General features: G+C 38.0%; 1 protein-coding gene and 1 pseudogene across 1 annotated transcript; one reads left to right on the plus strand and one right to left on the minus strand.

Annotated features, from left to right (window-relative positions):
* Positions 1-2,974: 2,974 nt before the first annotated feature.
* Positions 2,975-4,767, minus strand: LOC128585920 (protein arginine N-methyltransferase 3-like). The gene is given in 3 exon segments (XM_053591334.1): positions 2,975-3,208; positions 3,211-3,596; positions 3,598-4,767. Coding segments are annotated over 3 exon segments (1,587 nt in total). The 5' UTR covers positions 4,611-4,767; the 3' UTR covers positions 2,975-3,020.
* Positions 4,609-16,235, plus strand: part of LOC128585568 (regulator of nonsense transcripts 3A-like) — a 47,946-nt pseudogene continuing 36,319 nt past the window's right edge.

Below are 16,235 nucleotides of genomic sequence, written 5' to 3' on the forward strand. Positions count from 1 at the left end.
GACACAATAACCAAAGCAAAGAGACAACCTACACAATGGGAAAGGATATTTGCATATTTTCAATCAGACAAAAGCTTGATAACCAGGATCTATAGAGAACTCAAATTAATCCACATGAAAAAAGCCAACAATCCCTTATATCAATGGGCAAGAGACATGAATAGAACTTTCTCTAAAGATGACAGACGAATGGCTAACAAACATATAAAAAAATGTTCATCATCTCTATATATTAGAGAAATGCAAATCAAAACAACCCTCAGATATCATCTAACCCCAGTGAGAATGGCCCACATCACAAAATCTCAAAACTGTAGATGCTGGCGTGGATGTGGAGAGAAGGGAACACTTTTACACTGCTGGTGGGACTGCAAACTAGTACAACCTTTCTGGAAGGAAGTATGGAGAAACCTCAAAGCACTCAACCTAGACCTCCCATTCGATCCTGCAATCCCATTACTGGGCATCTACCCAGAAGGAAAAAAATCCTTTTATCATAAGGACACTTGTACTAGACTGTTTATGGCAGCTCAATTTACCATTGCCAAAATGTGGAAACAGCCTAAATGCCCACCAACCCAGGAATGGATTAACAAGCTGTGGTATATGTATACCATGGAATACTATTCAGCTATTAAAAAAAATGGAGACTTTACATCCTTCGTATTAACCTGGATGGAAGTGGAAGACATTATTCTTAGTAAAGCATCACAAGAATGGAGAAGCATGAATCCTATGTAGTCAATCTTGATATGAGGACAATTAATGACAATTAAGTTTATGGGGGGGAAAGCAGAAAGAGGGATGGAGGGAGGAGGGTGGGGCCTTAGTGTGTGTCACACTTTATGGGGGCAAGACATGATTGCAAGAGGGACTTTACCTAACAATTGCAATCAGTGTAACTGACTTATTGTACCCTCAATGAATCCCCAACAATAAAAAAAAAAAAAAAAAAAAAAAGAAATTATAAGCCAAAGAAGAATTAAATAAATGAGAGACTCTTATGTTAGTGATTGCAGATATTATATTAAAGATATTTATTCTCCTATAATTAATTTTTCTTTTTATATTTTATTTATTTATTTATTTTTGAGACAGAGTCCCGCTTTGTCACCCTCAGTAAAGTGCCATGATGTCACAGCTCACACCAACCTCAAACCCTTGGGCTCATGCAATTCTCTTGCCTCAGCCTCCTGAGTAGCTGAGACCCACCACAATGCCTGGCTATTTTTAGAGACAGGGTCTCGCTTTTACTCAGGCTGTTCTGGATCTCCTGAGCTCAGGCAATCCACCTGCCTCAGCCTCCCAGGGTGCTAGGATCACAGGTGTGAATCACTGTGCCTGGCCATCTCCTATAATTATTTTTCAAGTCTAATTTCATCCAAGCCTGTAGATTCAATGGTGCAGGGATCCTGAATGAGGAGCCAAGTCTTTTCCTGATGCATCTATGTGCGCACATGGCTCCAGAGTTGGAGAAGATGAAAGAGAATCTGGCAGGACAAACCAGGCGAGCTGGCAGAGGGATGACAGCAGGTCAGAGCTGAAATAGCACATGATGACTGTGAGCCAAACCTTTGAGCACAACAGGCAGGGATTCCCTGCTTTGATTCCATCTTCCATACCTCACACAAAATGTCTCTTTAGGCACAAGTGAACCAGGAACTACATGGGGAATACAGTTCTGTGAGATGTACTTGCAAGTAGTTACACTGAAATGATACAAAATCACCACAATCATAAAGGTATGATTTTTTTCAAAAATACCAATCTGTAGAGCTGTATAGTGGCATTTTTCACTCATGATGCTAAGACATAAAAGACTGACAGATTTAACTTTTATTAAAACTATTCATAAAGTCTATTTAAAAAAAAATAAGTAAACCAAAAAAAAAAAAAAAGGAACAGCATTAAGGGTAATATTTTCAATATGGTGATAGACAAACAATTTCTTCAATATGTAAAAACCTTTCCAAATCAATAAGAAAGAGATGAGCACCTGATGTTTTAAAGGAAGAAAGAATAAGAACTGCTAATTCACAAAGAAGAAAAAGGAAAGAAATTGGTCAAAAAGCATATTTTTGTTTGATACATTTTATTGCATATTTCATTTCAAATTGAAGTAGTAATTATAAATGACACCACTTTACAGTGATTAAGTATATTAACAGTTACATGTTTAACCTTTGCACATAAATCTAGTTTGAAAAAAGCAATAGTACACATTTATCCCAATCTTTAAAAACGTTTTACAAAACAAAAGGATAAAGGTATTGAAATTAGATTTCCTGGGCAATACTAGAAATCTCTATGGCTAAAAAATGGTCGCAAAGAGGTAAGAAACTACAGACTCGAACTGTAAGAAAGCAAGATAGGATGGTCCCCTACGCTGTCCTCACACATGATTTCTATGACAAGGCTGATGCTCTCTTCCGTATTTTAGTCTCTTACACCTGCTCTTTAATCTATTACATCCTGATACTCTAGCAAATAATAAAATACTTCTCCTCTTCAGAGAGAAATCTGTGATAAAATGTATACTACTTTGTATTACTAGTTTAATAAAACATTAACCAAATACCCAATAAATTACTGTATTTAAAATTTATAACGATCTGTGAACCAAGTGTATGGTGCCCCATGATCATACTAATGTACACAGCTATGATTTAATTAAAAAAAAATTTACAGTAAGAAACTTATTAAAAACAAAAGACCATCTCTGTTTCAAATAGAGGACCATTTAAATTCTTTTCAGTATAGCTAATCTGACTATCAGGGTTACATTTGGTTAAAGCCGTCTGAGCAGACGTCTAGGAATATGGTGTGTGGGTAGGCCAGGGGGACCCGGTGGTTCCCTTGCCCAGGTGGACATTAGATTTCCACCATGCCTCTCTTGTAATACTGAGGACTTATTCGGAAAGGATTCATCATCAGTCTGCTCAGATAAAGTTTGCTTCCTCCTACTGGCCCATTCTACCTACACTAAAAACTGCAGATTAGTTGTGCTTTCATGGCTTTTTTCACTGGAGACCATAAGTCTGAGTTGAATTACTCAACGTGAGGGTCACAATGAGAGACCCTGGGTCTTTCTTATTCTTGTGAACTGTGATCTTCCCTTTCAAGGCTTCACCTGCTTTAATTGAAAATGGCTTTTCCAAAAGAAATACTGTTTGTTTCCAGTGTGTTTGGGTACTTTCGGGACCGTAAAGAACACAACCCTGTTGTGGCAATTCTTCTCAAAATATATATCAAAGTAGCCAGCAATTGCCGTGCACATGGATGGCTTTGTGATACTCAGAGAAAAATCTGAAGAAAACTCCAAATCTGAGATAGATGCTTTAAGGCAATCTATATGCTTAATACTACAAGGTTCTGAAATGAGAGTCTTTGGATCCAAAACTTCTACAACAGCTTCTGGAATAACTGCTTTCTTCATGCAGGACATATTGAAGCCATAGACATCATCCCAGAAAGTAATTCTATCAGCATGTTTATTCACATCACTCACTGCTACAAGGCTGATAGTGCAAATGTCAGGATAGACTGATCCTCCTTTTGCCAAGTATTTGTTCTTTGCATAAAGGACAGAATCTAACAGACTCAAAAAGAAGAAAATAGCCCATCCACTCAGATATAATAACATCCACTTTTTCTACAGGGAGGCGAACTTCTTCAATCTTTCCTTTAATTAGTATAATAGTCTCTTCAAGTTTATTTAGTCTTACGATATCCATTGCCTGGTAAAGTATTTCGGATTGATCAACTCCAAGAACCTTCCTTGCTCCAGCTTTAGCAGCAAACATAGAGAGGATTCCAGTTCCACACCCAACATCCAAAACTACCTTATCTTTAAAAATATGTGGATTTTGGTATATAAAATCTCGGTAGCTTTCTGTTCGTACTTTGTCCTTTAGCATTTCTTCATGTATTCCATAATGCCCGTATGAGCCGAAATAAATACCATCCTCATCCTCCTGGAGGTCTGCAATGGCACTCGTGGATGACGAGCAGGTTCTGACATCTGCGTTCATCACAAAATCTTGAGCAAATTGTTTCATTCTTTGAAGATCCTCACGTGCTCTAGCTAATGCAGCTTCAGCAGACAGTGCCCTGGCTTCTGTATGTTTCAATTTTTCAACAACAGATGTATTTTCACTGAGTCCACTGGGGTATGAAAATGGAATTGATGCTGGTTCATAAAGATCTTCTACCTCAAACTGAAGTAAAAGGTCATCTTCTAATACTGGTTTCAAATATTCTTTCTCCCACGGCACAGGGTTGTATATGGAATTCATATACTCAACTGTAGGATTCTTAAGTCTAATGAAATTTATTAGCTTAATGTACCCATAAAACTCAAGTCCATGTTTATGAACCACGTTATCAATATTAAATTGATGCTCAGACTTACAGTGTGAAAATGTTTCTTCAGCAGATGTGAATAACCTGTTACAGAACAGGCAGGGGGTCTGCGGCTTGTCGTGGGGAATGTCAGCATCGTCCTCATCCTCCCAGGCGGCCTCGTCACCGCTGTCCGACAGTTCTGGCATGTCCTCCTCATCCTCCACAGCGCTCCAGCCGCCGGTAGCGCCCGACCCTAAGGCGCACATGGCTGCGGTGGCCCGGGAGCCCGGCGCGTCTAGGGGCGGGGACGCGGCAGGCCAGCCCGCGCGCGCAGCCACGGCCGCAAGCTCTCCGGACCGGGCCCCCGGGAGCGAGCGCCAGCGCGAGCCCGCCGCCGCCCGGGATCGGAGAACCTCGTGGCGCCTGGAAAAGCAAAGGCGCGCGCGCGCGCTCGCCAGGTCTTCCGGCCTCCAGGCGCTGTGTTGGTCACCCAGAAAGTATTTTTAAATATAAAATCATATTGAGAGTCAGATAAATACAAAATTATTTTCCCCACCACGTTGGCAAAGGTGTGAATATAAATATGTAACCTAATTTGAAGATGACATTGGAAAATCAATACTGCAATGTATTCATGCATTTTTCTCCACATTTTTAAATTTTTATGTACATAGAGAAAATAATAATGGAAGATTTATCAAATATGCCTAGAAATAAACAAGTGCCTAATAAACATTTTGAACGAATCTATAGAAAGAAGTTTATAATAGAAAAAATGGGAAAAACTGAAATATATCAGAATAAGGCATTAGTTAAAAGAACTGCTATCTTTATACCCTGTGCAGCCACTAGAAGTTTTTATTTGTTTTTGTAGGTTTGTTTTTTCTGCTGGAAGTTTTTGATTAAAAGTATGGAATCATATATAATATGTCAATAAATAAAATATAAACAGGCTGGGCATGATGGCTCACACTTGTAATCCTAGCACTCTGGGAGGCTGAAGTGGGAGGATCACTTGAGCTCAGGAGACCAGCCTGAGCAAGAGTGAGATGCCATGTCTACTAAAAACAGAAAAATTAGGCAGGTACTGTGGAGGGCACCTACCGTCCCAGCTACTTGGGAAGCTGAGGCAAGAGGATTGCTTAAACCAGGAGTCCAAGGTTGCTGTGAGCTAGGCTGACACCAGGGCACTCTAGCCTGGGCAACAGAGTGAAACTCTGTCTCCAAGAAACAAAACTTAACTAACTAACTAAATAAAACAATTTAAAAATGATTTCATCATGTGATCTCCTTTGTGTAAAATTGTTTATACGTCTACACATATGCGCTCTGGTATACACATAGATAAATGTAATGGAAAGATAGCCACTAAATTATTAGCAGAATTACTGTTGTTTTTATTTTCAGTGAAGATACATTATTAATCTAGTACAAAGAAACAATAAAAGTTATTTTTAAGCACTCTTAAAAATCTTGAACATGATACAACTTTCTTCTCCCCTTCCTTCCTTCCCTGATACGTCTGTACATTTATGAGTGTGTGAAGTGTGAAAATATCTCAAAGTGCAAATGAATTTAGCTAGAATGATGGAGGAACGCTTTCTACACAAGGAGCCATTCTAGAGACGTCTTAGAGGATGGGTAAATTTTGAGTGGAATTGCACAGACAAGCAGGAAGCCCTGGAGTATGTGGAAGGGGCATCTCAGTCTGAGCAGAGGCAGGTATTGAATTGCACGTTACAGAGGAAGCTGAAAGGCAGGTTGGGTAAAAATAAAATAAAATAAAAACATAGACAGGTTTCTCCATCCTAAGGAGGAGTTTGATCTGGAAATGTGTCTGCTTGGAGCCCAGGAAGGGCCCTGAGCCTGGGATTCTTGGTAGAGTTCCATACCTTAGATATCCACAGAGGGTGACGCAGGGTTTGGGATTTTTAAATGAATATGAAAGTATTATCACTAATTTTTCTCAATATATTTTCTGCCCACAGAAAACATTTTTTAAGACAGATATTGCTAATCTAAGTCAGAGGAGAGGAGAGTGATGTGCCAAATTCCTTTGCTCTGGCTAACGTTATTGGTAAATAAGTGAGAAGTGACACTTTGTTTTCCTTTTTCATTCCACATATTATTCTTGTATGATATTTTTCTCTGGAATGTGAACATATCACTCTTGAAAGCTAGCTCGGCCCATGGGTCTAGGACCCAACTGCCAGAAGATAGACCTTACAGCTCCAGATCTGTGGGAATCCGTCTCCACCGCTTCTCTACACTCTTCCTTCAAAACCCACCCACCTGGTTCTGTCTCTGTCTAAATATGCATACAGTTTGCTTATATTGACAAAAACGACCGGTTATTTCAGGTCAAAAAATAATTTGTTTTGCTTTTTTAAAAAATTCTACCTAATATCTACCTAATTTTCTGAAATCATGGAATTCAATCCATACAGTCCAACTATAAATAATTTATACCTCCCATTGGAAAGGATTCTTGATTATTCATCAAGGGAAACCACTGTGTCCTCACCCTTTTAGAGACATCTCCGTGTGAGGAACAGAACTGTGGCTTCTCACTACCATAGGATTGCCATTTCATGCCTTTTGTATATTTCTCTACCTAACTGGTGCTTGTGTTTGAAAATAAGTCCCCCCCAAATAGTTACTGAATATCCATTGGCAAAATGGCAAACACCATTAGCAATCACGGTATTGCTTCAGCTTCTAGGGATAATACAAAAAAAAAAAAACCCTTTTTTATTATTTATGTAAATCATCCTCCACAGTCCTGAATAATGTTTCTTCTTCCCACACCCTCCAAGCTTGGCTTGCCCATCTTTTATAGCATTTTCTCTAGTGTTTTAGATCATGGGCCAATTAATGTAAACGAGAAACATGGAATTCTAGAAGTGTGAAGAAGACAAAGGATGAAACAGTCTGATGCACAGCCCTACTTACAATGTAATTACACATATTTCACTACTCTTTCTAATATCTTCATAGATCTATGAGTCTTATATAATCGGCAGAGATAGGCTTATAGAATAGCCATAATTATTTGAAATACATCTCTTCTAAATTAAAAGTATCTCTCCCAAACAGAATTTATTATTTTTTTATTTTTTTATTTTTTTGCAGTTTTGTCCCGGGCTGGGTTTGAACCCTCCACCTCCGGCACATGGGGCCAGCACCCTACTCCGTTAAGCCACACGCACAAACTACATAGAGCAGCGACTAACGAACACATTCTGATCCTAGTCTAAAGCTAGTCAGTCACTCCTGCAGGTCATTGGTCACACTACCAACATACAGACAAATGCCGCTTTCATTTCTGAGTTTTGAGGCAAATTCTAGGAAGAGTAAGAAAATGGGTCATAAATTCAATTATTTGAAAATTAGGTATCATGAACCACAAATCACAAACCTAAGAAACCAGAAATATGATGGATAGTGTCTTTAACATTTAAGAAAACATTGACTTTAGGTAGCCTTGTCCAGCAAGCGAATCATCAAAATTCTTACCAAACTACTTACAAACTGGGGGCGGCGCCTGTAGCTCAAAGGGATAGGGTGCCAGCCCCACATGCTGGAGGTGGCGGGTTCAAGCCCAGCTCTGGCCAAAAACTGCAAATTACTTACAAACTGCAGAAAAAAAAAAAAACCCATACACATTTTCAGTGTGTAAATGTATAAAGGTGTCAGAGACAGTTGTGAAATTATGTGCAATTACTTTGTAACTAGGGCTGTGAATCAAATTTCCTAGTGCTGTTTGGAAACACAGCACTATTTTATGCCTTTTCTGTTTTATGCCTTCCAGAATTTGATGTTTCTCATTTACAAAAAAAAATGGAATATATTTCATTTACCAAAAAAAGTTGGATTTAACTCTATAATTTGTAAATATTTATGCATATTTCCAAAGAATCCATGAGCTTAAGTCCATTTTTTCCCTGATTACTTATATGCCTAATCCATCATGCTAGATCTCACATGTTGCACTTTTCACAATGAAATGTTCAGATGAGAAGGCGATAACCAAAACAATCTGACAGCCAATCAGTGAACACTCGGAAAAAATAAAACCCAAAGGTGGAGGACATCTATAAAATCGGTGTGGATTTAATTTGAAGGCTGCTTTAAACTTAAACTTAATTTTTTTTTCTGTTCAAGGATGAAATTTCTGTTCAGATTTTGCAGCGTTAATAAATGGCTTAAAGAAATGAGCAGCTCATGTCAGTGGCCCTACCCCATTTCCCTTCCACCTTCACTCACATGGCGAGGAGGCTATGGACGCATTGTTCTGGGTCGTAGTCAAAGATGACACTACTGACAGCGATTGCTCCACTCTCCGTGTGTGACTGAGAAGGCCAATATGGGACCAGGACTCCTTCCTGTAGTTTGCACATATGAAGCTTGTTGGGAGATTTGTGACTACAGCTGCCTTTAACAGAGCCTGTCATTGTTTATATCTCTGCCTCCAAAATACAAAATGGGCCGTTGCTAGGAATGAACCACTTCATTTCCTGACCACTGCAAGCCAGACTGATGTCTCTGTTGTTCTTTCCCAGATGTTCCCAGCACAGCCATGTTGCTGGAAGTTCTGCTTTGCCTCAGACTGGGATGAGCAAGATAAATGAACTTGAATTATCAGCATCCCTTTGGTTGAGGATTGTAGGCGCTGCAGTGATTCAACAATAAAAATGGACAGCCAGTCCTAAGTACCTACTATGCGTTAAATAGCGGTGATAAGTGGTAAGCAGAGCACAAAATAGGGTAAGGTGCAGCTTCTGCCTTCCAAGTGTTTATGGGGTAAACACACTCTCAAAATCCTGCAAGTCAGTCAGTGACACAACAAGCCCCTGAACAAGACTTCTAAATAAATTATGTAGAAAGAGAGAATGTTTCAGATGTGGGTGTGAAGGGATTCTTTGTGGAAGAGGGTATACGTGAAGAAAGATAATCAGAAAGGATACGTTTAGCATGAGAACTGTGAAAAATGATACCGATGTGGAAAACTGACTGTGTTTTGGAGATGTTGAGTATGCAAGTTTGGTATAAGAGAAAAACTAACAGATACAAAAACGCAAAGTTTAATGGAGCCTGATATAAGGATGTAAGCCATTACAGAGAGTTTATGCAGTATTTAAAACTAAAATAGAACCTCTGTAAGTTGACCAGCCCAGGGTCTCTAACAACTGGCCAACATACTGAGGTCAGCACAGTAGGCCTAGTCCTAATCCTAGACTAGGCCTACTGTGCTGATAGGTACATGTGGTGGGTGTCCAGTCTATGAAAATTAGGTCAACTTGAGGAGGTGTTCGATGTAGAGAGGTGGTCAGTGATGAATCCATGACCCTGATGAGTAGTCCAGGTGCAGGCACAAACTAGTGTGATATTGAACAAAGGGTGCAACCTGTCAAAACCTAACTTTTAAATATGTATATTGAGAAGGCAAGAATAGAAAAATAGTTCTTAACGCTTGAGTGCAAAAATGTTTGGAAAATTATAAAGGAACCACTATGGTTCTCACAAAGATCTGAGACAGGAGAGTGATACTGGTATCTAGGGGACCTGGTCAGGAACAGTCAATGTCCTCTTATCTACAGAAAAGGCCCATCTGAAAATGTCCACACAGCTTTCAAATGTTTCCCAGTTGCAGAGGGCAAACCTATTTATTATTATCTGAGCCTAGCAGCTAATTCTTTTTTGCATAAAAATATAAAGTATTTTAATCAAATTTTAATATAATTCCTTTCTCTAGAAATGTAAAACTTCTAGCATTTGAGTTGCTGATACAACGTATCACTACATTTTACAATGTCACATTCATAGTAAATCCAAATATTTATAACAATATAATTAGTTAGCCCATATTTCAAAATGCTGATATAGAAGAAAGTATTGAGTATTGTCTTAATTTGAATCCAAGCTCATTCATTTCAAGTAGGCACAAAACTCAAACTATGTCATTGTATTTTGTAGTGTAGTTGCACCTAAGTTGCCACATGTTTAATAAAGCATTTTAAAGTTTTATTAAAAATTACCTTTTATTTTATTTATCCTTTTTTTTTTTTTGCAGTTTTTGGCCGGGGCTAGGTTTGAACCCACCACCTCTGGCATATAAAAGAATTTATCAAAGTTTTTAAGACAATGTATATAGGTGGAAAAACAACATGAATTTTATTTCAGGTAGGAAAGAGGATGGCACAAAATATTTGTAATTAAAAGGAGCCACAGCATCTGCTGGGATAGAGAAACCTTGGGTGAGTGACCTGTGTGGCCCTTCCAGATCCTTCCATGATCCTGCTGGTAGGAGAGTCCAATGCACTCTTTGATACTCAGTGTACTATGTTTTTAAGCAAGTACAGTCATAGGTTAGTAAATGATTCCTTGACGGACTGAAAGTGCAATGTCAAAAAAAAAAAATCTATCTAGCAGTAACAGAATTATATTTATCCTTAGTATATTTACCCTTGGGATAAACACAATCATGAAATCCTTAAGAATCTTTTAGTAAATTCCTCACCAAAATAAAGGGCATTTTCCTTTACTTTTCTGACACACACCTTTGGTATTCTGTGCCTGCTAAACAGTCGCTTACCCACCTATTAAAAGTGACATGTGAAATGTCACAATATGCGTTTTCTCCCCTTCTCATTCTCACTCTCCTCTTGCATAAAAGCAGTCAATGGTATTTTTTGCTCATCTTCAGTTCAGCACACATTGATTTAAGGCTTTGCACTTTCAGACTGTCCTGGACTCTCCCCAGCACACGGTGAGCAATGCCCTGGCTGGCAGTGGGTGCCGGCATCATGCTAAGCCTCGACTGTCAGAAGATTTCTGCTTTTTTAGCCGGCTGTAGGATGTTTGCAGGGGCCCCTGGGAGATTCTCTGCTAATGAGTTACAGGCTGCCTCATCTATCCAGCGCCTGGACTATCTGCCCAATCTTTCTGAGTTCCTAACCTCATGCTTCCTCCTTCCTCCTACTACATGTCCTTCTGGGAGACATTGGATACGGGGATGAGACATTCTAATCCTAGGGCCTGCAATCTTGTCAGTGTGTACAGCCCAGGGGTCTGTTGCTTTGTTTATCTTTCCTACTTGTCTGGTGGGAGGTTTGGCAAAATGGAAAGGCTTCAGATTGTGAGTCTTGGAAAAGTATCTGAGGAGTTTGTTGTTGTTTTTAGAATTCTAGTCATTCATAATAGAGGGCTGAAACTTTGTTACTTGAAAATGAAATTATGTGCTTTGACTATAGCAATCTTTCCACTTTAACAATAAGAAAGAGCTTTCAAATTCTGCTATTTTTTTAAAATTTGGCATTAATTAGTGAGTTTCGAGCAATTTGAAGGTAGTCACCCAAAGAGTAAGATATTTTTGTGCTAAAGGAGCAAAGATCTTATTTCCAAAGTAGAATCCTGTTGACCCTAGGTTTAAGCCATGCTTTGTTTTTCTATAGACTGAATAAATCGAAAGAAAAGAAATTTGGAGATAGAAATTTTATAAATACTTTCTGTTTTCTACTCATTAAAATTTCATTTCATCTGGGAATCAATGATAAAACCTCAACCAAGTCAAAAGATATTTTAATGTGGAAAATCTGAAAAGAAAAAAAAAAAAAACTGAAGCAAAGATGATCCTCAGTTAGGGGTGGGTGTTATTAAACCTGATCCTTTGCCCTGCCCGGTTAAGGACTTGTGCAGCCGGTTCCCAGGCATTAATAAGGTAGATAATGAGAGTGAGACTGACTCCTGACCTCAGATATGGCCACATCTCTCTCCTGAGCACAGAGGGCTTCAAAGGGGCCTGTTCATGGAGGAGGTTTTTGGTGAGGCAGGGGATGGGACATTGCTTGAGTAATGACAGTCTCAGTAGAGTTGTTCATCACAGCTCAGCTCTGTGAGTGTTGGAATGATGTGTGTGTTATATGCTGGGAGGGTCCTAGCTTCAAAGGCTGTAAAACACAGTATGTGTTATCTTACATCACTTCTCAAATCTGTACAAATTCAAATTTCTCCCTGACAAAGCCTTCCCATTTTAATGGGAAGTTCAAAAGTCCAATGCAGTTTGGATTGACTGCTCAACTATAAACATCCCCTGTGAATGAAAAAGTCAAAAGAAATTGATAAATATGCTAGTCCTAAACATTAGATACAAACTTCTGTCATTGATGAGTTAGCATTTATTAACTATAATACACCTTCTTCCTTCTACTTATTTCTTCTTATCCTATATGATAGATGATTATTATCATTACATCTTTGTTAGCCTGAACCCCAGAACCTGTTATAAAGGACTTGTGGGCTGAAATAGCAACACAGTTTTATCATGCACTGAAATTTTCCTGATTCCCAGAGACTTTGAGTTAAACATATAATTGAAGTGCTTCTTTGTCTAAACTTTATCCACAGCCAAAAAATAGAAAATAGAAAAAGTGCTAGAAAAAATGCGTCAATTTAAACCTAAAGACTAAAAGTACTCTACAGTTCAAAAGACTTCTTGAGTAGATAGCCCATACCATCTATGCTAGACAAAAACTATGACGAAATAACTAGTTCTCGCTGCTAATCTGTAGGGTCATTTATATTTCACAGAAAGTGTAATCAGTTAACAAAACCAGGAAGTCAGTGTTAGGCATCATTCCTCTGCCATATTGTAATCATTCAGTATTTTCAACAGCTCTACAGACACTCAGTCCATGATAGAGTTCTTTCTCATAAGATAAGCACTCTTGAAAGAGTAGATTGTGAGAAAATAAAAAGCATTTGGAAAAATATTTCTGCAGACACGACTTTCCATGATGTTAAAGAGCTTCTTATTAAAAAATTAAAAGCAAAGGGAAAAAAAGAATAGAAAAAGAAATAATCACCAACGAAAACCAGCCATGGTTTTTGGGTTTCTAGCTGCAAAAGAAGACAAACCATTTTTTCACAGAGACCTGGTTTGGAAGACTAAGCAAGCATTGAACCATTAATTGGTGGGGAGGGAAGAGTGGGGAAGGGTGTAGATTGTTAACATCACTTAAAACTAAAAAATACTAGACTTAAAAATGTTCAATTATCTTTAGCCCTTTCATTTGGGGCCAAATTACCAATGGTGATTACAGTTCAGACCTGTTAAAGGACCATGTTTTCTCGAGAAGAGCTGCTTACTGCGCTAAGCCAGAGCCATACACGAGTCAACGCACAAATAACATGAACTCAGATGCTTCTGTGTCTCCAATAAACGAACCTTGATTCTGAGCATTTCATTTTGTTGGCTTAATCCCCAGCCTTACATTTTAATATGTAAGCAATTAAAAAGATAATAATATTCCTTGTCCTTGGAGGCCTAAAATACTGCACTAGTGATATGTTTGGTGAGTCCATTACTAGGTTTGATATATTACCACTTTGATATTTCTTACCTTTAATAATTACTTTTCAGAAGAACAAACTTTAGAATTTTATCAACTAGAAAGCAGAAGCCTCTGAGATTTACGTGCATTTATTTACTTTTTGGGTAAGAGTAGTAATTATTGCCTTGTCCTCCATTCTCAGTTTTTGCTGACATTAGTATACTACTGATTTTTGCCTAAAGCTGGAGAAATCAAGGACCTTTATGATTAGTCCTATTGGAAAAATAACCTTATAAAAATAAGACTTTACCCTAAATTGATTGTAAAATGACTAGATTTGAGAGGAATATTATATACAGTAGCTCCTTTAACTGCACTAAGGAAAATTATATTCTGTGGAATAAAAAAAAAATTACTTTGAAACCATCATGCAAAGAGAAAGAAAAGAGGCAGAAGTCATTTCATTCCCCCACATTATTGGTGGCTAAGTGACAGGAAGGTAGGATAGCTATGGTTTCCTTGCTTGGAATGGTACAGAAGCTGGGAGAGACCAAAAACTCAAATCTTGCAAAGCCATGCCCCATGAGAAACTTACGGTCAAGAAATTTTATTTGACTTAAAACTACATTTGAAGGGATATTTTTCAATTTATTTGGATGAAATCTGAAGGAGTGCATCAGTTCTTTATGGCTTAAGACAAGTATTCTCCCTCTTTGTTGTTCCTTCATCTTTCTTTTATTCCATTTGCATCACCTGATTTTCTTTTCTTTCTAAATATTTAGTAAAGAGGGGGAAAAATAAAAATTGCCCAACTGCATATTTTTTTTTTTGATGTTCAGATGCTTTGAAATGAAGTATTTTTTTCCCAAAATGTTTTCAAGTGCAGAGGGTCAAAGGACCCTGACTGAGCTCAAAGATTTAGAGCATCCAACAAATTAAACTCCTTCCTTTAACATGTCTTTTCAAGTCTTTGAGTCTTTAATATAATTTAAAGCAATTGTCCCCGTAGGGAGGTCTAACATTTTGCACAGTTACACTGAAATAGTTGACCTGCCTGAGGAAACTAGAAGAATTTCAAGGGTACATTTCAAGACCCTGTTTCTGTTGATAATAGTGTTCCAGAGTTTATATTTATTAATATTGCTTTCTTTTGGTCAGACTCCCACAGGAAATCCTGAGGAGCGCATGTTTCTGGCACATTTTATCTTAGATAGTTCCATCCCTTTGGTCTTGCACCCTGACTGCTAAACTGAGTGTACCTTTGAAAGCCTCTGCTCTTTCATAGAGCTGAGGATGACAACAAGCAGGAACTTCAACACTCCAGGAAGACAATCTATCTACTTTCTCCAGTTATCATTAAAATGTCTTTTAGACATAGGTCATAACTGGAAACCTATAAATGATGTCTGTGTAGTGAGCACTTCCCACAGAGCTGGAGTCCCAAATGATTAAAATTTATCACATTGTTCTTATGGTTACAAATACTGCTGATATGTGTCATTACTTAGAAAGTACTATTCATAACATTTTGATCGCAGTCCAAATCGAGTTTTTTTCTCAATTTCCCATAAAATGCTCTTGATCTCTTTCTTAAAAGGTCTAATCCACTTCTCCTTTGAAACAACAAAGAAAAAGGGTTGATTGTTCTTGCGTTTAAATTTTGTTTAGTATGATATATTTATTGCCTGGTGGGCTGCATCTAATTTTCCACTAGCTTTTCTGACAAAGTAATTAGGATAGACCTTAATCCTCGGCAACATGCATACTCTAAGCTCCTTCATGAATTAAAAATTATGTTTAGTATGTAGCTCTATTAAAATGATGTATAACCACAAGACCTCACATTTTAGTAGGACTTTGGTTTTCAAAAATGCATGCTTTGAATGCACAACTTTATTCTTTAATTAGACAACGTAAGATGCACTGAAATGCTTTAGAGCGAGCCCTTAATATGGTAAGAATTTGAGAACATAGGATAACAGAGAAGCCTCTGTTGTAAAAAGTCTCCTGGAGAGCTAAATAACTACAGTTCTTCCAACATGGTTGTCTAATCCTCCTGCACTTTGCCATGTCCCAAGAGTTTATGTCTTAAGGCAAAAGGTTAGTGCAGGTATCCCCAGATATTCAACTCTTACTATATGTTTTACGTAGAAAGGAGTGGATTCAAGTGGCTTGAATTTGTTATAAAATAAGATTGTAAAGGCACCATGTCACCTGCTTTTCTGCCTAAAGGTTTATTTCCAGAATGTTTATTTAAAAGTATGGGGTGGCAGCTGTGGCTCAAAGGAGTAGGGCGCCGGCCCCATATGCCAGAGGTAGCGAGTTCAAACTCAGCCCCAGCCAAAAACTGCAAAAAAAAAAAAAAAAAAAAAAAGTATAGTTTGGATACTTGAAACTGATTTCTTAATTCTGGAACTAAATGTACCTTGTAATAATATCAAGAGAGGAAAGAAAGCAAGATACTAATGGAACTTAATAGCAAAACTTTTTAGCTAAAAAATATATCAAAATTCTTATCCTAATTTGGACTTCTGGTTATAAAATATTATAATACATACA

This window comes from Nycticebus coucang, chromosome 5 (genome assembly GCF_027406575.1).
Source record: "Nycticebus coucang isolate mNycCou1 chromosome 5, mNycCou1.pri, whole genome shotgun sequence".
Classification (NCBI taxonomy): domain Eukaryota; kingdom Metazoa; phylum Chordata; class Mammalia; order Primates; family Lorisidae; genus Nycticebus; species Nycticebus coucang.